This window comes from Pocillopora verrucosa, chromosome 1 (genome assembly GCF_036669915.1).
Source record: "Pocillopora verrucosa isolate sample1 chromosome 1, ASM3666991v2, whole genome shotgun sequence".
Taxonomy (NCBI): domain Eukaryota; kingdom Metazoa; phylum Cnidaria; class Anthozoa; order Scleractinia; family Pocilloporidae; genus Pocillopora; species Pocillopora verrucosa.
The window spans coordinates 27,523,049-27,549,005 of NC_089312.1; the positions used below are offsets into that span (position 1 = coordinate 27,523,049).

General features: G+C 37.2%; 4 protein-coding genes across 13 annotated transcripts in view; 1 reads left to right on the forward strand and 3 right to left on the reverse strand.

Moving 5' to 3' along the window:
• Positions 1–406: 406 nt before the first annotated feature.
• Positions 407–1,579, forward strand: LOC131771669 (G-protein coupled receptor 83-like). The gene has a single exon (XM_059087526.2). It carries the CDS (start codon positions 407–409, stop codon positions 1,577–1,579), a length of 1,173 nt encoding a protein of 390 aa, XP_058943509.2.
• Positions 1,580–2,828: 1,249 nt separating this feature from the next.
• LOC131771655 (RYamide receptor-like) lies at positions 2,829–5,225 on the reverse strand. Its single transcript, XM_059087515.2, has one exon. It carries the CDS (start codon positions 4,905–4,907, stop codon positions 3,822–3,824), a length of 1,086 nt encoding a protein of 361 aa, XP_058943498.1. The 5' UTR covers positions 4,908–5,225; the 3' UTR covers positions 2,829–3,821.
• A 2,261-nt stretch (positions 5,226–7,486) lies between these two features.
• LOC131771658 (uncharacterized) lies at positions 7,487–11,602 on the reverse strand. Its single transcript, XM_059087518.2, has 7 exons — positions 11,406–11,602; positions 10,651–10,731; positions 10,189–10,362; positions 8,978–9,316; positions 8,307–8,522; positions 7,864–8,028; positions 7,487–7,630 (listed from the first exon to the last, which is right to left on the reverse strand). The coding sequence occupies exons 1-7, from the start codon at positions 11,458–11,460 to the stop codon at positions 7,509–7,511; spliced, it is 1,152 nt and encodes a 383-aa protein (XP_058943501.2). The 5' UTR covers positions 11,461–11,602; the 3' UTR covers positions 7,487–7,508.
• Positions 11,603–11,982: 380 nt separating this feature from the next.
• LOC131771615 (neuronal acetylcholine receptor subunit alpha-10) overlaps positions 11,983–25,957 on the reverse strand; it is a 43,584-nt gene continuing 29,609 nt past the window's right edge. For 6 of the 10 annotated variants that reach the window (XM_066161262.1, XM_066161266.1, XM_059087448.2 and 3 more), the window contains 8 exons: positions 24,082–24,115; positions 23,499–23,664; positions 21,769–21,834; positions 21,325–21,464; positions 20,935–20,979; positions 20,295–20,404; positions 19,485–19,784; positions 16,884–18,375 (listed from right to left, as the gene is read on the reverse strand). In XM_066161262.1, coding sequence (XP_066017359.1) covers positions 17,598–18,375; positions 19,485–19,784; positions 20,295–20,404; positions 20,935–20,979; positions 21,325–21,464; positions 21,769–21,834; positions 23,499–23,550 — 1,491 coding nt within the window. In that variant the 5' untranslated portion in view covers positions 23,551–23,664; positions 24,082–24,115 and the 3' untranslated portion in view covers positions 16,884–17,597. Of the gene's footprint in view, positions 13,716–14,213; positions 14,659–16,883; positions 18,376–19,484; positions 19,785–20,294; positions 20,405–20,934; positions 20,980–21,324; positions 21,465–21,768; positions 21,835–23,498; positions 23,665–23,768; positions 23,867–24,081; positions 24,116–25,957 lie in introns of those variants that run through there. The other 4 variants (XM_059087452.2, XM_059087453.2, XM_059087449.2 and 1 more) reach the window with 4 other exon arrangements.

The window sequence follows — 25,957 nt, forward strand, 5'->3', positions numbered from 1 at the left end:
TGATTTTTTACCAGAAATAATAAGATGATCCTTATTTGGGAAAATACTGCTTATAATGGGTGTTTCGTGGTCAATTAAAATATTTCAATTTCAGTTAACCAGAGAAGCCTCTATTTTAAAACAAAACTTAATGCTCAGCCTTTGGTACCAAAAGACAATTTTTCATCTTCATACATACACCAGAAAGGTTCTGTATGTGGCCCCATGTCGGACGTGAGTGGGTTTGAAGTGAACTTAGATCATTAAACACTTAAAGAATATATAAATGACGATGATTACCAATTCAATATAATTTGAATATGAAAGAAGATCAGCTGGCTTATGTAAGCCTTTCTCGCGACGCTTTGAGTGTCATTTATAAGCTTACGATCGCTTTTAGGAGATAAACCATAACGTTACCAACGCCATGAATCGCAGCTCAAACGCGACAAACAACACATTTTTGAATGACCTCAGCGAATTTTTTCTCTATGACTACTGTCCTCTACTTTCACCGGAGGGACTACTCATGAGAGCAGCAAAAATAACAGGATTCGCCGTTATAATAGCAACATCTTTGTTTGGAAATCTGTTAGTAATAATCGTCACTCGCAGAGATCAAAGGCTGAAGAAGGTGGCCTTCACTTTTGTTGTAAACATGGCCATTGCAGATCTTCTCACCACAGTCATCAACATGCCAGAATCTCTTTATGAGCAGATAAAAGATACAGATGAATGGATTGCAGGTCACATCGGGGTAGTGTTGTGTAAACTTTTACCCTTCTGTCAACAAGTTTGCTCGTTCTGCTCTGCTCTCAGTTTATTAGCCATAGCATCCGACAGATTTTTTGCTATTTGCTTTCCACTGAGGAAAGTACTGACTCGAAAACTGTCTACAATTATAATTGTGAGTACGTGGTTGATACCTAGTTTTTTTAGCGCACCAATGTTTCTGGTAAACAACGTGGTAAAGGAAAAAGGAATTTTTTTTTGCGTTGAAGAATGGTCAGCCCCGTTTGATTCCTTGGAGTCTCCAAAATATTATACCGTAATTCTTTTTGTGCTCTTCTACATTCTACCACTGGCCATTGCATCTGTGTTGTATGGTTGCGTCATTCACAAAATTTGGAAGAGAAAAATTGTTGGAAATCACTCATCCAAGACAAAACGGCTGCTTTCTAGAAGCAGACGTAAATCATTGAAAATTTTTATCACCATTTTGGTTTGCTTCGCATTTTGTTGGCTCCCAGATCACGTAGCCTACTTCCTAAGTGATGATAACGAGGAATTTCGTGATTGCGGCTTGCCAAGAGACATTTATTATGTTTCATTATTCTTTCCCCATGCAATAAGCGCGTTAAATCCTTGCATCTATATCATATTTAACCAAGACTTTCGGTCTGGCACGAAAGATTTGCTAATCATGTGTCGTCGGGTACTATTTCGATGGAACGAACTCGTGGACTCGAGGAATAGGTCGTCATGCAACGACAAAATGAGTTGGGATGAAGAAAAACACTTAGAGGTTTACCCACTTTATTCGTTGAAGACAAGAAGACCACCAAAGATGAGCACTGAATACTGCAAATCATACGTTTAAAAGGTCATGAGTGGCGGTCTCATTAATGCATATTTTTAATTGTTCATTAGACTTCATTTGACTTTTAGAAAAAAAAATCTATAAATGCAACATAAATTCAATCACTTAGGACCAAAGCGTTACTGATGAAGCGCAGTATTGGCTTCTTAAACGTTTCTCTAAGAAGTGGCTTTTAAAAGGAAAATAAACATAACACATACAGTGTTCATTATTGACCTTTCAAAAAATATTAATAAGCGTACAACAAATAGCTGCAATTAGTGTTGGCGTCCTTGCCTAAAAAACATCAATTACTTTTTTAAGTGCGGAGGTAAATATAGAGTTTAGAAGGCCATAGACGGCATATTAACAAGTCTACCACAGAAAAAACTTTTAGTTTAAACAAATATCTATCAAGAATATTTTAATACAACTTTGGTGATTATTTATTATCCTTTAATCAATGCGATAGTTCAGAAGCGATTGCGTGCAGTTTTCTCGAAATGCTTGAATGCGGAAACTGGGGAATATCACATTATTTTTTTGCCGACCATGACGCGAACCTCTATGAGCATTGAATGGAATGCAAAAATCTGAAGAAGAAAAGCTGGAAGCAGTAAAAAGAAAATATGTGAATGCTAAATTGTATGTTATTAGCGAAAACATTAAAAGAAATATTACTTACATTATGTACGTTCTGAGAGGAAGTTGTGGTTATTTGTGACCCTCCACGGAAAAAAAAGTGAAACTTGCCTTATATAATTTCTTATGCATCATCACTACTACTCGGTGCTAGTTGGAATTCTCCAAGTGGTTAAATAGAGCTCCCTTTGGCCCAATTTTCGCTCACACTCTTCGGTTTTGTTTAGTTTGCAGCATACTGAAAGCCTGTCACATATGACACCAGTTAGTATGTCTGGTCAGTCTCTCCATTTGCCTTTGCAATGGTAAAGCATCGAAACGCCAAATCTGACTGATGGGGTCCAAGATTTAAATTTTGCTCAGGGACTCATTTTAATTTTGTTTCGAGCTCAAATGATAGCTTTCTTCGTTCGATAAACGAGCGCAACTTGAAATCCATCATCTCTCTTAAACTATTTACCCAGCTGTCTTTGGTTTTGGGTGACCCAAAGAGCATGCGCATGACTAAATAATCCGGTTGAATGGATGGATGCCTTTATTTAAAAATAAGAATAAACCTCAGGGTAGCCCCGTCAGCAGCCCTAAAGAGCCACCTGCTATCAATGGGAGCCCTGAGTATAAACTAAATAAAACACATTACAATTTCATGCGAAATACAAACACGAAGATATAAAGAACATTTATAAGGCTTCAGATTTCTAAATTTAAAATTATGTATATACATCGAAACGCCAAATCTGACTGATGGGGTCCAGTTTAGGGTTCTCTCTCGACCTCGTTGTACCACGTTAACCATCCTCCCCACCCTTCCCCCCTAATATTTTCCCCTTTCCCCTCGTCCCTTCATCACTACTATTTCCACGAGGAAGCAGCCAAGTGAGTTTGCACCGGATCAAATTACACCTGCACCTCTGCATACATTGCATTTATCCAGAAATTTTTATTACAATATGTCCTGGGTAAATTAGTATTTTCTATTAATATCCTTCTTCTTGGTCAACATCAGTCTTGTGCCGTAACTGTATAGTTCATCGAAAAGAGATGAGTTTATCACGGCTGATGAACGGCGGCATGCGGTTATTATTAAATTGAAGTAAAATTGCAGTCTCATAATGAAAAAAAATTTAGTTCAAATGAATAAATTACTGTACCTGACTTGAACAAGTGCTGAGGAGATTAAAGCGCGGTTTATTTTATAGGTTGCTTAAAACAGCTATATATAAATCTTAGAATCGTGAATGTGCGCAAAAGAATTATTCCTTATTCAAAAAAGTATCCATAGCATTTTTGCAAAAGGTCAGATTTAAGCAGGAACACTAAGTAGTTTTGTTTTTTTTTTTCAGTGGGTGAACCAAGTTCAATTATATGCAAGGGCAAATAAGCGTTTCAGGTCTTCGCGATGTAAGGGTTGCCATGAATTTGAGTTAATGGGCCTTTTTCAGTAAATGATTAAATAGATACTATGGAATGCAAACGGTTATGGTCTTTAAGGAGCTATTTAGTTAGCTTACAATGGATGGACTGCTAAAAATGGACTTAGCAAATACCAGTTTTAAATCCACATGTAGCCACTTTCAATACCCTCATTCTCATCTCAAAAAACGTCTGTTAAATTTTTCGGTTAAATGTATTGGCATTTGGGCGACCTTATCTTTGCAACGCGCTCAACCTTAGAATTGTATTTCGGCTTAGTAGAACCAGTCGCATCCAGTGATTGATTCTCAAGGCCGGTAAAAATTCGTGCGCAGCTTTCGTATATTTCGCTGAGTCCCTTCCGATAGTTTTTGTTGAAGATGAAATATATACAAGGGCTGATAGCTGCGTTAGAATGCATAATAAATAATGCACAGAAATGAAAGTTGACTTCATCTATTCCAGGCGGTATTTTTTCTATGTTCCAGACGAAGAGGAGAAGGCAGCTAAATATTGTGACAGGCGTGATGCAAGAAACGAACACAACGACCACCGTCACAACTTGTTTTAACACTTTTCTGTTTTCTTGTTCACGCCTTTGTCGCTCCCGACAGGAGTGTTCAGTGGGTCCTTTCTGCTTCCAAACTTCAATTGCAATGGCTGTGTACAATATAATAATCACTGCGATAGGAAAAAATATCAGCACCAAGAAAATGATCAAAAAGTAAACTTTTTGAGTGGAGGCAGTTTCAAAGGCCGGCTCCCATTCGTTCTTGCAATATATATCGTTCCCTTCCACTATCAGTTTGAAAGTGTAAAAGTACGTCGAGTGGAGGCCTACGGCAACAACCCAGATGAGACAAATTACTATGCGGCAAATTTTAGGCGTTATTACAGCAGGTTGGAAGGGAAATTTCACCGCGTGGAATCGATCAAAGGCTATAACAACCAGGCTAAGTATCGAAACGGCTGTTGAGATGTCTTGTGAAAAATTCACAAATTTGCATAATATTTCTCCTCCGATGCCAACGACAAGCCATCGCGATTTGCCGATCACGATCTGCGCTATCTCCTTCGGAACAGCAAACAGCGGAAACAGCAAATCGCTGATGGCCATGTTGGCGATCAGGTTGTTAGTGGTGGTCCGCATTCTGGTGTTTCGGAAGATAATAATAATAACCAAAGTGTTTCCTACCAGCGACATGAGCATGATTACACAGTAACATAATGCTTTGATCACTTTCACAGTCTCCGCTTCTCCTGCAGTCGAGTTGCTGGTTGTAGAGTTCATCATGGTGGCTTTAGATTACCTTCACAAGTAATGTAACTGTTGCCGTCCGAACTATTCTTTGGAGAAATATTTATCAATTCATACAAATTTATGTGCTCTGGTTCTTGTAATAAACGCAAATGTATGGCCAAAACAGCTGCTGATTCGTTTAGACGCCTACTATAAATTTCTTGAAAGCTCTGGAAGCGTTCCGTCGTGTATCCTACGTTGATCACCTTAAAAATGGCGTTGTTTCAACCTTTTTACAGGGTAATATTGAAAAGAAGGGATCTTTCTTTCCATAGCGATAAGAGTTTAAAAAGCCTGTCTTCCTGTCCTAGACTTGATTGATAAGTATACAATTTCTGTGTACTTTGCAATGAACGTGTGTCTTTAGCCGCCGAAATGACGATTAAAATTCTTCGTTCGTTCGAGGACCCCCTTTCTAAAAAGACTCATTCGCGTTTGATTTACCGTTTTCGATTTACCAGACGTAGCTAAAACTGCCTGAATGCGCAAATCAAAAACACAGCTCGTTTTCTCTTCATTCTGCCAGTAATCTCCGTAATACTACAAACGACACCTGCAAGCCCCAAGGATAAATTAAAACTAAAAAATGTCATTTGCGATTGCAATTTTCCTACGCAAGAAATCAATTTTTATTTGCATCCGTAGCTAATTCATCAAACATTCTGGTGAATTTTTATATTGATTTATTACAAAGCAAAAGCAGAAAGAAATTAATTTGAGGGAAGCGTTTGTTTTCCGCCCATAGCTTGACGGACGTTTTTGACACTCAGGCGAAAATTAAATATGGTGGGATTAAACAGTAAAATATGATTTGAATATATAACGGCAGGTGGGGCATTGAGCTATATTTTCCTCGAATAAAAAGAGAAGAACGATGGGTTCGAAAACGTTGTTACAACCTGCTCCTTTGTTAAAACTGGAAGTGTCATTGAGCAACAGCAGATGAAAATCTACTCTAAATCTACTTTAGACTTGCCTTCGTTCATAGGGTGCATCACTTCAAAAAAAGTCGTTAAATCTAATTGACCACCAGTTCCAAACAATTTATAAGCAACTATTTTCTTAACCAACTAGCTGCTGGAAAAATACATGTCAGAGTAGACAATGCAAAGATTCTTCAAGAATTAATTTAAAATGGAAGTGGATATCCTAAAGCTCTACTGCTCAATGATGATAGAAGGGTTTGGATAAAGAAGCTTCTCAATTGACAATGCCATTTACAGTTAAGCGCAGATCCGGATAATAACTATTAAAGTTACTTAGGGCTTTTTGCCTTGATGCGCACTTTTCCTCCAATTCATATAATTTTAACATTTGAGTGAAGCCGAAAAGTTAATTAAGACATTCTTATCTATCAGGGGAAATTGGTGTTAAATCTATCAGATCAAATTGACGCTTCGAAGTCTTCGAGACGTAGTGGGTATTAACAAAGAAAATAACAATATTTTGTTTTCAACCGATGCCAAACGTTGTAGTTTAAGATCCGGCTGTAATTTTCCACGGATATGTCATTTTCTTTCAGATCCTAAACGAAGGAGGTTGTTAATGTTGCCGTCCAAATAAAACTCAAACTCAGGCGTTCAAAAACAAATAAAGTTACCACAACTATCAAAATACAAACCATGTCATTGGCAACAGGATTATTGAAACAAGCTTATATGAATATATTCAAAGATGAAATATCGCAAATACCTCTCATCGTCAAAAAAATGTATGTAACAATACTCGAGGATAAATGAATCTAAAAGCGGCATTAGAGAAGGCGAACAACATATTCATGTTTAGTTGTTATAAAGCCAGAGACGTGATGAATTTACATGAAACTGAACCACGGAAAAATTTTTAGTCAAAAATGCATCCTGATCGAAGTGATTTGATAACTAAGGATAGAGAATTATTATTCAACGTGTTAACAAGCTATATTATAAAATTCAAGCTTCATTTTATGTATATTTTTGCTTATGTAATCTTCATTAGATTTGTAATTCGTTATGAACAATTCGAATTTATGGTCAATTTCGATCTGAATACTATATGAATACCGACATACCCAGGATTTTTTAGACAAGAACTCAGGTGGAAGAGATTAGGGTCACTGAAAATTTGTTGGTTCTTATCATAAGCGAAAAGGATAAAATGCATTCGTTTGTTTAGTTCATTTCTGCCTGTTCAGTTGTCATGGTAACGAAGAGCGTCTCACAGAAAAAAAAATCACAAAGGGGCCATTTCTTGAAAGTATCGCCACGGGACGGTCTTGAAAGAGCCTTCTTTTTTTTCCTTTTTTTCCAAGACCGAAATATGGAAAGTTTTGAAATTCAAACAAAAAAAAATCAGTAATGAGCTTTCATTAGAATAAAGTAATGCAAGCACCCAAATGATTTGTAAACTATATTTCTAGCATGTCTTCACTCCAAATTAATATGGATCACAAGTGTAGCTCACATAATTTGATTTTAATTGTAAAAAAGTATTCAGGACTTGAAGAATCTTAACTGGTAAAAAAGTTTACAAGGATGAAGTCTTTTTATGGTTCAAGATTAGTTTTATTTTGGTTTTGTCACCAATTTTTCCCTCATTTAGTAGTGGTGTTGATAATTAAATGCCAGTGTTTTGTTTTGATTTCACTTTGATCGGCTCCAGCTTGTTGTCCAACAACGTTTCGCCAACGTTTACCGAAGGCTCATAGCGAGCAACAACTACGAAGCAGATTCTTCCTCCTGATGGTGATATAAAAAATAATGTTTTAGTTCAAGCCTCTGCAGATTTACAAGTACTTCAGCAAAGCACGTAGACACTAGTATTAAACATAAGTTACCCTCTTTGTTATCATCCCACGAAATTTCTCCTAATGTCTCCCCTCCCCCCTCCCCCCTCCCCCCACTTTTCACGGTTGAAGGAGCATGTAACGTTGACGTTAACGTTAGAAAGAATAATAGAATTGATCACTCACTATTATCGATGAACTGTGCTCTACCAAAACCGACTTTTGTGGTATTCTTCCAAACGATTGGAGTCAATCGTTGTATCGCTGGGGTTGCTGGTTTCTTTTTCCAATCAAACTTCTTACTTTCAGCATACCAAAGATTAGTCGCTCGAGCTCCTGTCAAAGGTGAGCCTGCATGAACAGTAGAGAAGAGAGGGGTTATGCTAAGCCACCAATGCTACAATTCACATCGCTGCCTGGACGTGGAATTTGGTCAAATTCATCAAAATACCGTAAAAGTATCGTTTGAACACATTCCTTAAATCAATTTGAGGAAAAGTCGTATTCAAACATTATCATAGCTAGTCTCACTAGACAAAAAGTTAAAAAAAAATGTAAAAATTAATTTTATCCCAAACACATGCCTGTAAAGGTCGCCTAGATAACGATTGTAAGGGGAGGATTCTAACCTTTAAACGAGCAACGAAGGGCGATGTTCTCTCCATGTCCTACCCTGTTTTTCAAAAGAGAATGCGTTGTGTTCCTCTGCTTTGCCAATTCCGATGCAAAATTCTGAGCTTCCATATTGAGCCTCTCGTCTTCAGTCAGCGGTGGCACTCCATTGAGCAGGCGCTTTTTATTGTGTTCATAAAGGAATTGTTGTCTGAACCTGGCCATTGGTGTCCCTGTTAGAAACAGGGAAACAGGTTTAATCTAAGAACATAATCCAGCATATGATTGTGCATTTGTGTGTTGCGACACATCTACGTATCCAGGGAAGCATTTAGTCACGAGAGGGAGCGGGGAAGGTAACCTGCAAGAGGATCTCAGTAGGGTACCGTTAGTAGTAAAAACGTAAAATAAAAAAAACCGTTGGGCGTACTATTCTTCTTAAAGAAATATAACCTTAAAAATCTTTCCAGTAACCCCAACGGAAAGAAATTAACCTTTGGCCGTTAAATTACCAAAATTTTGACCGTTAGCCGTAAAAGCCATCACTCCACCGAGACCCTCCTGCAGTGGATTACCCACCCATCCAGTAGGAACGATAACACCATGGTTACGTGCTAAGGCAACCGGAATAAGCCCTGAAAATAGCCAGTTAACATTCTGTATTTATTTCCGCTGAGTGTCAACCTACCTGGTACGTTAGTCTTCAGGTTAGATCGTACGTTGTGTAACACGCGCCTCTTTGGTACAATGAGAAAGGAAGGGACGACACCATAGTTCCTAGCAGGTTGTTGGATCCCGTTTGAACGGGTCCTCTGTGAGCTTACCGCAGAAGGAATGTTCCCTTGAACCATTCCTTCCTGAATTCCGGCAGATGAAGCTGGAGTAGTGGCTGGTTCGAGATTGACATTTGGCACGAGTTTGACTTCATGAGCCACGTACTCACCGGAATTCACTTTCATGGCTGGTGATTGCGCTGCCGTTTGTTCGGTCTCTAGTGTTACGGCTTCTGATTGATCGGGCTTTTTCTCTGGGAAAGACGACAATTGCGACCAAAATTCAGATTATCCTTTTCCTTTTGTCCAAACATCCACACGTGTGGCTGTTGAACATTAAATTGCTTAACATTATATTTCTGCTTTGTCTACTGGACCCGTTTCTCGAAGTCCCGGTAAGTTTACGGGTCCGAAGCCAAATTTAAAATCAAAATTTAAAGCATAGAGAAACCGGTTCTGTCACTCTAACAAATACAGTTTGTTCCTTTAGCCAACAGTTTATTGCATAATTTTCAAAACCTGCATCTTGAATGAAAACAGAACAGCTTTACGGGCCAGTTAAATTACCGGGACCTTCGAGAAACGAGCCCCAGGCCCGGCTATGCCACACTGATTGAGCAAGTCAATCATCGTTCTCGTGCTACAACAGTTCTACTTGGTGCAGATCTTCTATTTTCTCTAAAAATTTGGCTCTGGACCCAAAAACGAAAATAGTCTTGCATTGTTGGAGTCCCACTGCGAAAGCATTTAATCGCTGTTCACTAGGGGGTGAAATCGTTGGTCTTTATTGCCGGGAAAAAAAACTATTTGCCTGCATGTGTTACAGCGTTGGATTATTGAAATTCATTGACTTCGAAATGAGTATTGTCTCATATTCATTGTTAGATGGTTCCATCTTGGTTGTCAATCTCGGTAGAATTGCTTCGTTTATTGCCCAGTCACAGTTACAATACTTGTGATGTACATATGTGAAAAAATCTGGTTTTTTTTTTTGTTTGTTTTTTTTTTTTTGTAATTAGAAGGCTACGAGAGTATTTTGGTTCTTTTTGACTGATCGAGAGAATTATGTTCGGCTGAAATTCTTCAGATGTAAGTTACAGGAAAGCAGGCTAGACAGGAACGATACCTCCATCCATGACAAGCTTAAGATTGAGCAGTAAATTTATCGCTGGGTGTTGTTCTTTATTCTGTTCAGTTATAGGAAGCAAATATGTGCCCTCGGGCGCCTCTGAAGCTATGGCGGCTGGAGCAGGATCTCGGGCGTCCTGACCTTTCAAAAGTGCCGGGACATGGATGGTAACTGAAACAGACACATATAGTTAATAAGATCATGCACGCTTTATGTTGAAATGACAATGGAACGACACGATGTCGCGCCAACGTGCGTGAATTTGCCAAAAGTGCGCATTTGTTTTGCTTAGTGGTTTTTCATTTGTAAGTCATTCAGTCTTTGCACCATTTTTTCTAAACAAAAACATGTCGTTTCTTTTCCATTATGTGAACGAAAAAAGTTGATGAACTCTTTCACACTCTCCCCCTGACATAAATATCAATCAGAATGAATAAGTAAAACTAAACTGATTCTTACTTGGAGCCGTACTGATAGTCTGCATTCTGTCATCTCTTTTACCAAGTAGGGGTTGAGGCGCAACTTTTTTTCGGACTAAATCTAAAAAGAAATAATGAAATTGATGAACCACAAAATGTCGTCGTCGTCAAAATTTTATGTCTGGCTAAGGTCTTTAGACCTAAGGGCGATATGGAAAAAAAAATTCTCTACTCTCGTTCTCATCGTCTTCGTTTTGACAACTTCGTACTTCCTCTAAAACACTTCAACAAAGCACAAACTATTTTATGCTTTAAAAATCCTCGAAAAACTTTGTTCCGTTTTCTTCATTTTTAGTATCCCCGCAATTGCCATGCGTATTTTATTCGACAACCATTGCTTTTTTTATTTTTTATTTCTCAGACTTCTTTGAAGTTAATGAAGCAGATAACAGGTGGATACACGACGATGAAAAGCGAAATTAAATGTGTTCATGTGATCTGTATTACATTGAAGGTTAAAATACTAATGTTTACAAATCACACCTAACGTTCATTTTTAAATATATAGAATGATTCATTGCTCCCCAATCCATCAGAGCAGGAAACATAATCAAGTACATACTTCAAATTTCGTCTGTGGTTTCAGCAAATTTAGGTTGAATTTTCTGTACTGATCCATGAATTTGGATGTTGGTATAATTCAGTTCAGTTGTCTGGTATAAGTGCATTGAAAAGCTTTGTATCCGATGTATAGAATTACATGGGGTATGGATATAGAATAAACATTGAGCTTACCTGCTGTGGTTGAAACCCAATAAGTAATAAAGAAACTCCATAACAAGAACAACATTTCGGGTTTAGTAAGCCTCGGGGCTTCAATAAAAGATTATACAAATTTAATACAGTCGATTTGAAAAACAAAGCTCTGCAGTCGTTCTGCGAAGTAATAGATGCGGGGGCTGAAGAACAGATGATGAGGAACAAGGTAACTAGTTTGTCTGTGACCCTTGTAACACCCAGCCATGCCACCAGAAGGGGAAGTGCTTTTAGCGGGTTGAACTTTGTTGGAAATCACGAACCAAAACAAAGTTGCCACCCGTACATGGAGTAACTGAAAGTGAACACCGGACATCCAAGTGGACACGACAACTGAGAAGCATCGTGAAGCAATAACTCCGCACTGATTCATCTATTTAAATCCAAATATTTCTTTAGTCATTTTTTTCCATCGAAGGAGAATTTCAACAAAATAACATCACTATCCCTCGGATCCAGAAGAAATGCTTTATTGTGAATCATTAATGTAACTTTCTTAGGATTCACAAATGGAAGATCTAGAGGTCATAAGCTCTTATCGATACACGTACTCGATTTTACTCTTTCCTCCTGACAGGCATGTTACGAGTTTTTCCTTTATATAGGATCGTTGACCCGTAGATTTCAATTATGATACAACTTAACTAAGAATTCAGTGACTGAATTGAGGATACAATATCTTCTCCTACTAAATCCTACAAATCCATAAGACCGCCCATGGTACAAGGACATTAATAAGGGGGGGGGGGGGGCTCTCTGATTGAAATATATAAAAAGGATTGGGCCATTAGTAAATTATTCATAGCATCAGAGCCACTCATATGCAATTATTTTCACAGACATCATCATACCTTCCATCATTTATTGCATACAAAGTAAAGTGATGTTTGATTTTATTTATTAGCTTTTACATCACTCAGATTTGCATAACCTGAGTTACTCGTTCAGCCTTTGCTCAGAGACCTTTTTCGTGTCCATGAAAATGTCAACCGTCGGAAAATTTTTCGAAACGAAATTTATTTTTCATGTATGAAGAAAAAACAAGTTTTTCTTTCATATGAAAAGAAAATAAGCGATTACTGGTCAATCATTCATGTGTAAGCCTTTAGTCAGAGCGAATAAAGTAGGGCTGACGCTCGAACGCTAGCTTAGAAATTCCTTGCTGATCAGCTCAGTTGATGAAACCAAATTTTCTTGTCATACTCCTCCACTAACGAAGCACCACAGTTTCTCTAGAAACTTTCCCCCTTTAATCATCGACGTATCTATTTTCAAAACTTCACAGCTTAATAAAGATTACACTTCTGAGATATTCATTGCGAGTACAATATACTGGGAAATGCATGGCTGGAATTTATAAAAACAATAAGGGAAATTTTTTAGCTGTATGCAGTTTGGTATTTTAAAGCAAACCCGCGCTTACCACCTGTGGAAAGCAAAGTAAACTGCATTCTAGGTTACCAGTTCACTTAATCATAACTGGCGGGATATTGATTGAATTTATTTATTGAGTGCTGAGTATTTTTACCACTTTAACTGTTTTAAATATATTAGTTTGCCCATCAGTCGCTATCGTCATTTTCAACCATAGGAAACTTTAGAAACCGCTATTCACCGAAAATGGGGTTTCTTAATATATTAATTTGTAATTAACTACTGTCTACCTAAAATCAACAAGTGTAATTCAGACTTAATGTTAGTTTAGCTAAAGATTCAACTAAGTTGATCAATTGATCTGACCATTGATGATACAGGTCGCTTTCGATAGAGGATATAGGGAAACTCAAAAGTTAATTAATTTACTTCCTATAGTTTCCTTTTAAACGCCAGTTATGTGGACTCATACTAAAAATCCACAAAAGATCACTGTCCTAAGATAAGCGCATGGATAAGACAGTTGCACTATGGGGCGATGTTTGATTAACCTAATTCCGAGTCTTGTTTACATGAACCTTTTTCTAACCCAATTTCACATTATTGAAATGGGGAATTTGCGTATATTGGTATTTGCGCTAGAATGGCACCGGTCGAGGAAAGCAGAACCATAGAGAAAATTATTAAAAAGAGTCGATCAGCAATCTTAGATACAAAGATCCAGAACTCCCTGTCCAGTTCAGCGTCTTCCTCTTTCTTAGATCTCCTCGCGAGCTCACTAATTCCCTCCGTGATTTTTGTCAAGGTGCTTGGGGGCTTGGCGATTGTAGCAGGCAGCTTGCTCGGTGACAAGTTTACCGGTTTAAATGTTTTTGCTCCCACCAGCTTGATGCAATTGCTTTCAAATTCCTCCACCTTGAAATGAAATTAAGAAAGGGAAAGGGAATATTTGAAATCAGTTACTGGAATTATGATCACCAAACGTCAAAGTTTTCTGGTACATTGTTTGGTCGTTTCTGGTTTCAGCGGAAAGTTTACTATTAAATGGAGTCTTTAAAAGACAGAGCAGAAATATTTTTTATTGATACACCCTCTATGGCTGAGCTTCACCATTGTGAAATTTGTATCAGTTACTGCTCAGCAAGTGAACCGATGTGTACTTATATTGCACACGAACCAATGTATATGTATAAGCTAACCTTTAATTTAAGACCAAAAAAACCATAAGTATTCATACTTTTAAATCATGAGATTGGAAGTTGAAATTACTAGCTCAACAGGTAAGATGAGCTGTATTTCGGAGGAAATTATACTGTCAGCGGCGTCTTTCTTTGGCTTTATTTTCCCCGTGCAGATGTCACCAGTTGAGGACAATTAACAGCCCTCAGGAAGATAATATAATAACCTCAATACCTTAACATCCACTCGTCTTGTGGACCTGACGTTAGCTTTTGGATGTCCGGTGTTGATGCACAGCATTCTCGCCAGATAATGAAGAAAGAATACTCGAACCCACTGTGGCATCTCCGTCTTCTTGTAACTATTCAAGGATATGCAGTTGGCAACCAAGGTGCCACCAATCTGAAACATTGCAGCCAGCAATATTTTAACAATGATAGGCGTAGCATCTGATGTTACTGGAATGCTATCTGAGACATTAAGGATAACCACAGACATGGCTAAGAATGACTCTATGACAAGAGTCACTCGTTCGCCGGATTCCGGTGGAAATGCAAAGGTCAGGACTGAGAAGGAAGTGACCACCATACAAGGAATGATGATATTGAAGAGGAAGAAGCCAGGAATACGGCGCATATGGACGTAGAAGGTTATGTCAGGATATGGTTCTGGGCAGCAGCTGCAAAAAGAAAGTAGAAAGTTCTTAGGTACAAACACATGAAGAAACACCTCAAAGGAAATCGAATCACACACAGTCACTGTTTGAAAAGAAAATTGTTTGTTGCAGAAATCGACCTCTTCAAACAATTGGTATCAGCTAAAAAAATTCATCTTGATTCATTACTGCTATATTCATCCTTTTCTAAGTCAAAGTATTATGTTTTCCATCTAAAAAAAAAACTTTAAACACATAATAGACAAGCACAAGAGACACCCAACTTTCAGATCAATGCATGGTTGGATGTTTAAACAGTTGTGGTCTGTTAACTGTTAACGCACGAATGCTGGCAATTCCTGTAATGTCTCTACTGCCCGCTGATGGCGTGTGAATGTTGCCAATTTTTCACTAGTGAGCTGTACTTACTTCAATTTTTATTCTCAAGCAATTTACGCCAATTGCAATTTGTTTGTTTAATTTAAACCAAACAACCCAAATATCAGTCGCAACTCAGTTTTGTTTACCGTCTCGGCAGAATACACAGCCATGCCAGTATTTGTCAACCGAAACTGTCAACGTACCTTTCTGTTGCTGGTATATCATTTGGAAAGTCATGTACCTTGAGAGCCGTGTGTCTGTTTTCCGTGAGTGTACCCGTGGCTAGTAGTTGTTCTAGATGGTCACGTGTCTTGGTGTGGACTTCGCTTTCCATGTTCATCAGTCTCTGTGGCATGTTTCGATTATCCAGTCACTTTAAACGGTAGGTCCAGTTCTTTTTGGGGTTGTCTCTTCATGTATTCAATTCATGGTACAAGGACAAATCTTCGGTCCGGTGGCTTAAATTTCTTAGGAAAGTTATGTTCTAAGCAAATGCAACATTATAGTTGAGGTTGCCTCAGAAATCCCAATGGATCAAGAGACGTTTTACTTACAAGGACAAGTAGAGTAAAACCTCTCGGCAGAAATTTCGACCCGTAACCTATTCCCTTCGTATTTCTCTCACTGTAGTTCTTTTTAAGAAGTTTCACTTATTTTTCTACTTAAAAGAGGAGAAAAAAATGAAAAATCTATTCTAAACAGTACACATATAAGTTTTTCAGTTAGAGGGGAAGAGCTGCATGAGTTGCTAAGAAAAGACTCATGTACTTTGACGTTGTCACTAAGTTAATTCCAGAGATTTTTGGGCAAACCTTGATTGCCAGCGATTCTACAAGACTTTCCGAGGCTCGCAAAACCCAAGGAGGATTCAAAATATTTTTCTGCCTGTATTTATTAATTATGCGATAGTTAACAATAGATAAAAGCAAACGGCTCATAACAATCCGTTTTGAAATTCCCTACGCTTTTGATATAACCAAATTCCCGAAAAATAATACTCGAAACTCTTTGAAACCTTTCTTGCCAAAGAACTTTATCCTGAATACCTCATACTTTTTCCTAGTGTCTGTGTTAATGTATTAGGTTTTTAGGTAGCACTTTCTCGTCAAGCTACACGGGTTCCTTAGTTCAAAGTGGGTTTCGCTGTTGTTAATTGCCTTACTCGAGTACTTGTGGATAAAGTTCATTCTGGCGAAGCTATTTTTCGCTGCGTAGGTGGCGTACATTTTATCATGTTTGGGTCGGGTTTCTCGGCGTTTGCTGTCGATAATTTGAGAAAGGAGAAATCGTGATAAGGGAAATAGTAAGAACTGAAACAAGACGAGACAAAATGAGGATTAAAAAAAATATACGAAAAATAATATTTGTTTCCATCATCATTTCTTGAACCTAATATCAATAATTGAAGCCTTTGGAAATAATTGAGCTGGAGGGTGCCAATATCCTATGTAGATCTCACAGTAATATATTAGTTGCAACTGTACTGATGTGAGCATTTTTTTAAGGCGACAAAAAGTATCTGAAAGTCCACGATTTCGTGCGAATATAAATGGTTTATCAAAATTTTAGAATGTAAAACGTGGAAAAATGTCAACACCGCGGTAGATAAGTATTGTCCCAAGTTCAGGTTTAAAATTTTATAGTGTTGACTTTTTTTTCTACAATGCAACTGGCAGAATTTAATGTTTATATTGAAGAATTAAGGAGTTGTTTTCAAATTTCCGCGATAGTATCTTTGGGGAGGGGAAAAATACTTTCCTATGACTCCACGCTGAGATGATGATAAAAATAATGCAAAGGTAGAAAGTTTTCTCGTAAATCTGAAATTTGTTTTGATAAAAAATAGTATAAAAGTTGAAACACTCCTGTCGATGAATGTTCCTTTATTTTAGGTATAACTAAAAAAACCATTCTATCCATCCATGTTGACGGTTGTTTTTTGAAAAATTGACATCCTACAACACTCAGCAGAAGACTCAAAGAGCAAATTATTTCGAGATTCAAGGAAGTGGGAGCTGATGAACTAGTGAAACTGTTTCTGACCATTTTTAATGGTCCTCTGCCCTATAAAACATTCAGTTCATACAAATCCTACAGTAATGCATGATGTTTCAGGGGTAAATGCAACTTACTGTATCACAAGATGAAGCGGCTCTAGCCAAACAACGAAAAGATTATGTGTTCAATCAGAGATTTAAAAATAACATTCTTCCATTTTCGATTGAAAGACTCCATTATTCATAATTGTTTCGCATTAGAAAACGACAAACTTACGTTTTTTAAAACGCTACAATCATACAATCTTATTTCTCCTGGGTAGGAAAGCCCTTAGTCTTGTAAGGTTACATATTTCTTTTTTTTATTTATTACTCTGAGGCCAATTTCCAAGATTCATATCAATTATCTTACTAAGCAAAACGTAAACTCGTAAGTCATAATCGATGACACTTTGCATTGTCCGTCGTTCAGAGAAACTCTCAATTTCACAGAAATCAAAGATTAATGACTCAGTTCTGACCCTATAATATAAGTTTCTTGCTTAGTCCTCTTACTGGAAACCACAATCGCGGTTAGCTACGATCCTACAAGAGTAAATTATAGTGATCTGGCACTTGAGCAAATATTGCACACGAAGAACAGACGAACGCTATGGAAAATATTAGCAGGAAAACGCGGTCTACAACTCGTGACACGAAAATCCAGAATTGACGATTGGCACGGTGTTCTTCATGGTTGATTTCAGACTGTGCAAGCTCCGCGAGTCCATCTGTAACCTTTGAAGGAAGGTCCTGGGTTGATCGAAAGAGAGCTGTGTGATGATGAGTCGGAGATTTTAAGGAGTGTCCACCCGGTGATCCCAGGGGTTTTGTTCCCGAGAGTTTTCTGTCCTCGAGAACCGTCAGTTCCGCTGGTCGACCTTTCACAAGATGTGAACGTTTTTCAATTTTGTCCTTCGGTTGGCCCGAATTAATGCACAAACATCGGGCTAAGTAATGGAGAAAAACCACTCTCACCCATTGGGGCATCCGGTACTTTCTGTAGAGGTTCAGTGAAATGCAGTTTGCGATCAGAGCACCCCCTATCTGGCACATGGAAATAATCAGAAACTTTGTGATGAGAGGAGCGTTGTCGGAGGTAACAGGAACGCTATCAGAAACCATTAGAACGACGAATGACAGAGCTAAGAAAGATTCAATTACCAGAGTCACTCGCTCGCCGATCTCTGGTGGGAGGACAAATGTCAGCACAGCTAGTGAGGTTATCACCAAGCAGGGAATGATGATATTGTAGAGGAAAAATCCAGGCTTACGACGAAGATGAAGGAAGAATGTCACATCTGGATAAGGCTCCGGGCAGCAGCTGCGTGTAATAGAACACAATATTACAGTAGGATCTTGATGCCATGTGCAACGTGCTCGGTGGACTTGCATGCTTTGTTATACGACTTGCATCGTTCATATAAATTCAAGACTTATTCATTTAAAATTTGACCAGCAACATAGACTAATTTACCTGCCAGCTCTAATGAGTGCAAGAAGTGCAAGTGAGGTCTCACAAGTCAAAAACCCTGTTTTATGCATTCTTCAAGCTCGTTTTAACAAAGGAGAAAATTGATTGAATATTATTTTCAAAAAAATGCGGTCTATGAGATTCGGAAAGAAATATTTTGCAAACTTAAAATAATTTTAATGTATCACTAAAAAGGAAATTCCAAAGTCCCAGAGGCCGAAATACATCGTATGCCGCTGTTATTATTGGAGATCACTACCCGATTGTTGGTTTCTGTATATAACATCAGTTTAGGTTATCGTGATTCGTTTTTGTCCCGTCTTATGTTATTAATGCAACTATTACGAGTTTGACGTGTGTTCGATATGAGCTGTGATATATTACCTGTGCGAATTACAGCTGGATAGAAACATGCCTCTATAGAACATAGATACAGAGGACTTCTTATAAATTTGGAAACCAATTTGAATCACAGATTTACCATTCAACCAGGATCGTTAATTCTTGTTTCGCCTTTCTCTACTTCCTTCATGAAAAACCTTTATGATGACCAAACCAATTTTATCATCAAAAATTGTTTTATGAACCGACTTAAGTTATTAAATTGGCAACAGTAAAGAGTTTGTTAAGCTGACGTTTCGAGTGTCAGATGACTTCAGCTTTTAGATGCCCTTTACGGTGGCCAATTTACTTTTACATACTAAGTTTGTGAAACCAATTTATCTTGTTTTACCCTCAGCCATGGTAGAAACTTGCCCCCTCTTTCCAATTTTATATTACGTCCAGTGTTACGCCGACTGAACAAAGTCTTGCATAAAAGATTGTAATTTCCTTTTCTACAAGTAAGCTTGTTACTTGCAACAAGAGAAATCAGAAGGGGGTCTACTCCGATTTATCAAAAATAAAATTTCTACATTAGCCATTAATAGTTTGAGGCTATTGTTTGGTGAAAAATTTACCTGTACTTGGCTACGTTTCTCTTAGCCTTGGCAGAGATAAGCTCAAACTCGGAACTCTTCATGTAGAAATTAAGGTCTGCTGTATCTCGCATTTGAACAATGTTCACTTCAAGTCCGTGGTATGTCCAGGAACCGAATTTAAGCTCACAAATCTGGTCGTCAAACGGGAAGTAAGTGATGTCGATGTTGCAACTACTGCGAAGTATAGTTGGGGCGTACCACGTACATGATCCGTCTGAAGTCAAGATCACTTTGGTTTTAAAGAGGTATAGAGTTCCACTTGGAAGCAATTCCTCCGCACTGACGAAAAATATTTTCTTAAAGTGAGCCATTATGTGTTTATTGGTTGCAGTTTATGGCCGCTAACATATGAAAACCGATAGGTTTTTAATTGAACTCGCATGTTTTTCACCGGAAGTCTTTATTAATGATGTTTGGCTAGACTCTCGGTTGAGAGAGAATTGTTGCGTGGATTCTGTCCTACCTATTCATAAAACATGTAGATACTGGCCATGTCTGGAGTGAAAATGCATTCAATTTGAGGTTATATACCTTTAAGGTATAAGCAGCTAGTAAGGCAATCTCTAAAAAGTCACAAAAATTTCACCTTTTTGACTTAATTCTTTGCAATACGCAACAACCCTCATTTTTCTAATGTTCTGCAAAACGGTGGCAATTTTCCGCTTGGGAAATATACAAAGATAAAGATCCTCTATAGGTTATTTGAAAATCCTCTCCAGTAAAAAGTGACTGATGGCTTTTTCAACTCGACCATTTCTTTTTCTATCTTATCATTTTACTATGACTTACTTATTGTGAAGGACAATGTCGGGAAGCCAGACCTTATGTGGACTCAGGTTAATTGTTTTTATTCCTCCGTACTCAGAAGCGTTCCATTTTAGAAGATGGTTGTTCCATGCCTAGTGTTTAATAATGATAATATAGTAATAATAATAATATTAATAATATAATAATAACAACTCTCTTTGTGAAGGGTAACATTTAATAGTAATTAATGGAAACTGATGAACTGTTGGCCCTGGATCCCGGCTAAAAGTAACATAATTAGAACTAAAATGTATTCAAGGATCATAAAACTGGTCAACAGGTCTACGATAGATCAAAGAGCTTTTTTGGGTAATACAAGCTTTTTTAATATAACAGCTACAAGTACGTGCTTTATGTAAAAAAAATTGTTGGAATACTCGGGAAAAAAAAAACGGTGATCCTCACTTCGCTTTCATATTTTGGTATTCACTGTAACAGAGAAGATCCTAAGTGATGAAAGTAAAAGAGTATGATGAAGGTAGTAATGAAGCAACAGCTTTGGAAAGAACCAAATTCACCAGTGTAACCTAAAGTGGAAAACTACGGAAGATGTAGTTTTACAAGCTATTCAGTCGGCTTTCATTTCTTCAGTCTGGTATAGAGTGCAAGAGTGGTTACTTACCATTCTGACCCAGATGTTGCTTACAAGCACTTGATCTTTCTCGATCTGTTAGGTTTTTGACAAAACAAAAGAAATCGTGGTTTTCGACTTTATTTTCGAAAATAGATAACTGTCTTCAGTTGTCTTATAATTAGTATAAAAAAATTAAAAGAAAGAACAATAAAACTTGGATTTCACATCCAAAAGTTGGCTCTTCGTCCACTTTTTTCAGAGAAAATGGATATGACGCAAAAAGTAGAAGAAGGTAAATTGTATAGCTTAGAGAAACACAAACAAGCAAATTCAACTCATATGCTTCCGTGATGGCAAATTTGATTGGCAGTTATATCGCACTCTTTCAATGTAACTAGGAGCTTGGGCTTTGAAAATATCATTCTTCAAAAAACATACCAGGTCAACAATCTGTGTGTACGCAATACCAAATTTTACTTCAATGGGCAACTGCTTATCTTCTGTTGGACGGACAGTCTCGTTGTAGCCCTTGAATAGATCTTTCACAAGTCGTGCTTCGTCGTCATCCACTTCTAATTCTGATTAATGAAAGGGAAATAATTGACATCAACAAACGACAAAAAAAATGTTTCTCTTACCTTAAGTGCAATGATAACAAGCAACCAACGATACCTTATACAGCAAGTAAGGTTGTAGCACACGACTCTGAAGACATTGCTGCGCTAAATTAGATAGTCGTAAAAACTGCCAGCTTCCCAAAGAGAGGAGAAAGAGCTTACACAGATCTCCAGCCTTCTGTGCACTTAGCCGTGTATCTCTCGCTTTTCGTTGTCATCTGCTAAAGTCTGTTGATATTACCGCTTACGAGTGGGTATCACTTACCATCACTGATAATGGGATGGGATTCGTTTACGCTGGCATTGAAAGCTTGCTCAGACAATCCTTTTCCTAGTTTGAAAAAAAAATTATCATAACGTTAGGGAAAACGATTCCGTAGAGCATTTACAGGGAATTATATATCCTCAGTTAACTTTCTCTACTTTTAAATTAGTGCACTCCCGCTTTGTTTGCCTTTAAGGTCGAGGGATTTTTGTGCTTATGCGACTTCCCTCCAGCAGTTTTGTTTGTCTCAAAATTTGAAACTTGCACGAGAATTATCATTTACATCATAAACAGTTGAATCATTTAAACACCTTTATGTTTCAATTACAGTTCGGTTTCTTGATAGCGCGATTCATATCGAACCTGAAAACGAGAAAGAAGGTACGGGAAACATATTTTGGAACCGAATAAAATCTAACGTCACACATTATTTCACTTTGGATGCATTCGCAAATGTTGCACGAAAGATTCGTATAAGACTCTTATACGACGGTTAGTTATTCAGCAAAATTTCAAGCAATACAGAGCTTGTCATAGTTTGTGTGATCGCCAATATTTTGGCCAAGGAACGAGGAAAATGCGCTATAAAAACAGTGGGAACTGCAAATGAAATTACTAAAGCAACAATATTCGGACTGCTTTAATCTTACAGGGGCTTTTTATATATAAAAAAAAATTAAGCGAGCTTTCTTGCGATAAGGAAGTTAACTGATAAGATTTTGACAACGGCAGAACCACTGTAGCCAAAATAGAACCCCCATAGACGAAGCGGGCAAAAATGTCGTTAAGCTTCCTCAAAGCATTAGACTGATTTCATTACTAGGAAAACAAAATATATTCGTTATCTTTTTCTTCATGCTATCAAGTTTACAAAACATTCTAGAAGTAACGCCGAATCGCTATTTCAACTTTTGTTTGATCGACCAACGAAAGGATATTTTGAATTGAATTTCAATCCATTCCAGAAATTAATTATTCATACTGTAACAAGTCTGGCAGAATAAAATTCAGAAATCCAGTAGCCGAACTGATTTTATAGATAAATCATTTGAGATACACCTTGAAAGACGATTGCGAACACCTTTGATTTACGCAAAACTCCTCTGCTGCCGGTTTCATCTTCATATATAAGGATAAACTGTTTCATTTACTCCGTGCTTCTGTCATTCGCCTCCAACGTCGCTATTGTTTGATTATAGTAATGTGTCGAAGATGGAATCTATAATATCTTGACACATCAGCGAAGGGAACTGAATGCTGCAAAACAATTTCTAATAAACTTCTATCGCGGCAAGAACGTGTCTAAATTTTCTTTTGAAATTTCGGGCAACACCATACGAAAGACACGGAATCCTTATTATTCTACAAAAGGAATGTAAAATTTTTCATTTAGTTTAACATTACGATATAAACCACAATCAAAATATTTGTATGTACTTGCATCCTTGTGGTGATGCGCTCATCCAGTTTTCTTATTTGCTACGTATAAACGTCGCTGAATAACATTGAAAGATAAATTTTCTTGGTGAAAAAAAATAAGATTTGCTACACCTTTGAGAAAGTTTTTTTCGGTAGATTGGAGGTCAAGAAAAAGAAAAACGTAACTCAGTATTACCGTAGTTTCGTGTGCCCATCAGAGGGGAATAAAAGTAGACAGGCAATCATGACTTGTGAAATTTTCACAGGCATCTGTTCTTCAACACTCGAAATAACTAGAAAGTTTTCCTCACCTAAGATAATCAGGATTGGATACAGAGAGATGAACGATTTTGGGATCACCATGGTTCGTTGATTTCTAAGGTTCTTTGAGAAGTCAGCTTGAACGTTTCTTTGGAACCGCAGGTGAAGTGGATGCAAAATAGTGTCGGGAATGAACGGAGTTTAGCCTGATTCTCCCTGCAAAACCAAAAATTGTGAATTATTAATAACAACCAGCTTCCTTCCCTTTATCGGACTGTGTTCACAGAGGCATTATCATAAAAGCATTATTATAAACATACTTCACACCACACCATTAAACACGTTTCGATTTTTTTTCTGGAATTTTGAAAAAAAATGTAGTTCCTGAGTACGGGCAACGAAAAATACGACTTTAAGAAAATCATGCAGTATGTAGCTAATCTTCTAATCTCCTATCAGCTGACAATCATTTCTTGTTCTTCATTCAGCACTCATTTAAGAAAGAATATTTAATGTAATATGGAGAAACTTTCCTGTTTGCCTATTCACAGGTATTTTAAGCTATTAGATACGAAATAGACTACTGTTCGTGTCGTGCTGAGTTTGTCAATAACACCCAGTTAGAATATTTACCTTTAAATTTGAATGAATAGTGGTTGCTTCTTCACTAAAGAAATAAAATTAAATATCCCTTTAGCATAAATGACCTGGGACATATTTTATTCAGTGCAATATCAGCTCCATACAAGATTAATCTTAATAAATTGAAAAAAAGAAAACAGGGTTATTTTTTAATTATGTTTAACTCGCCTTTAGTTTTAGTCTTCTGCGATGTAGCCTCGCTATAACTAATACAAATATTTCTTTGAGGAAAGAAAATACTTCATTCTTTCTCAAAAAGCTAATAATGTCACAATTTCTTCGCTGGCCAGCGAGTTCAGTTTGTCATTATTTTGCAAAAGCATACTCATAGACTAATTATGCTTTACATAAGCCAAAGCAGCCAACCACAATAATTCAGGGAGAGTACAGTTGCATAGGTGGTCTGCCAGACTCGTTTTCATGTCCCCAGGACGAAAAAAAAAATTAGAAATCCATCGGGAAGGCCAACTAATTCTGTCATGTTAATTTATGTTCTTTTAAATTAATCTCTCCATGTACATCTTGAGCAAAATTAAAACTGAGCTTAAAACAGGGTTGAACATGAAGTTTATTAACCTTTCACTTATTTACAAAATTGTGCTTCGCATCATCATCAGTGCGAGAAAACACCCCTCTTGGAATATTAAAACTTTTTTTGATCTTAAAATATTGATTGGCTGGTCGACATTCTGTTTTTGACACAATTCACACTCTCATTTTCTTATTTCGCTGATACCATTCACGCAGCCACTTAACTTAGTAAAGAACTAGGTATATAAACGACAAAATGTTCCAAGTAGAATTAAATTGAAAGAATAAAAAAAACAAACTAATAGCAACAACGAATTAATCAGTTGGTCGTGCCAGTTAGAAATGCTTATTTCCAATATACTTGTTACCATTTACATTGTTAATTTGGATAAATCTTTTCACACCTGAAGAAATTTTACAGACCACACCTATGAACACAAAAACAGAAACTTGTAGCTTGTTTTCATTGTATTGGATCGTCAATAGCTGCTTACATTTTAAGAACTGATAAAATAATTATCTTTTGCCAATGTTTCAAATTTTTTCGAAGAAGAATCTTTTAAGGACCAGATTTTACGTCAAACTTAAGAAAAGGAAATCTTTAAGACCGACGCGTTTGAGTTTTCTTTAAGGATGGAAAGGTTTGAAAATAAGTCTTAGAAAGTCCTTGGGACTTGCATTTTCACTCCGAGAGGCCATACCCTACGTCGAATAAAAATACATTCCTTACTTTCAAAGAGTACCAGGTAGTTTTAGTATTAACACTTAAATACTGTCTCTGTCTAAAAAATTTGTTAAAAACACAATTCTATAGGGTAGGTTGCACGTGAGAAGAACTCGAGTAAATAATTCCAACAACTCAAATCTAAAGCCAAAGAGTAACGTTGAATTTATCAGTTTCAACAAACTTTTCCTATATTTTCCTTTACTAAAACAATTGCTTTTGCTCATTTACGAGATTTTATCCTTAATGCTAAAGAAAATAAATACATAAAATATATAGAACTTGGAGGGCTTAATTAAATCTAATCAATCTGGACAACTATCTGAACAGAAACTTGCAGAAGAATTTTTAAAAATAGATAGAAAAAAATTGAGTCGAAAAAGAGGAGAGAAACTTTGTACTTCTCAGTCGAGACCTGATGGGAAGATGCATCCAGTTCAAGTAATTTACACTTAAAAAATTTAAACATCTTTTAACTCATAATCATAATACAACGGTTAAAATATAAACAATTTGGAAAGAAAAGCGGTAGGCGGACGGCATACATAGGGAATTCTTAATGAGTATGTCAATTACTAGGCTTTGTCATTGGCGTCTCAAAGGAAGCCGACT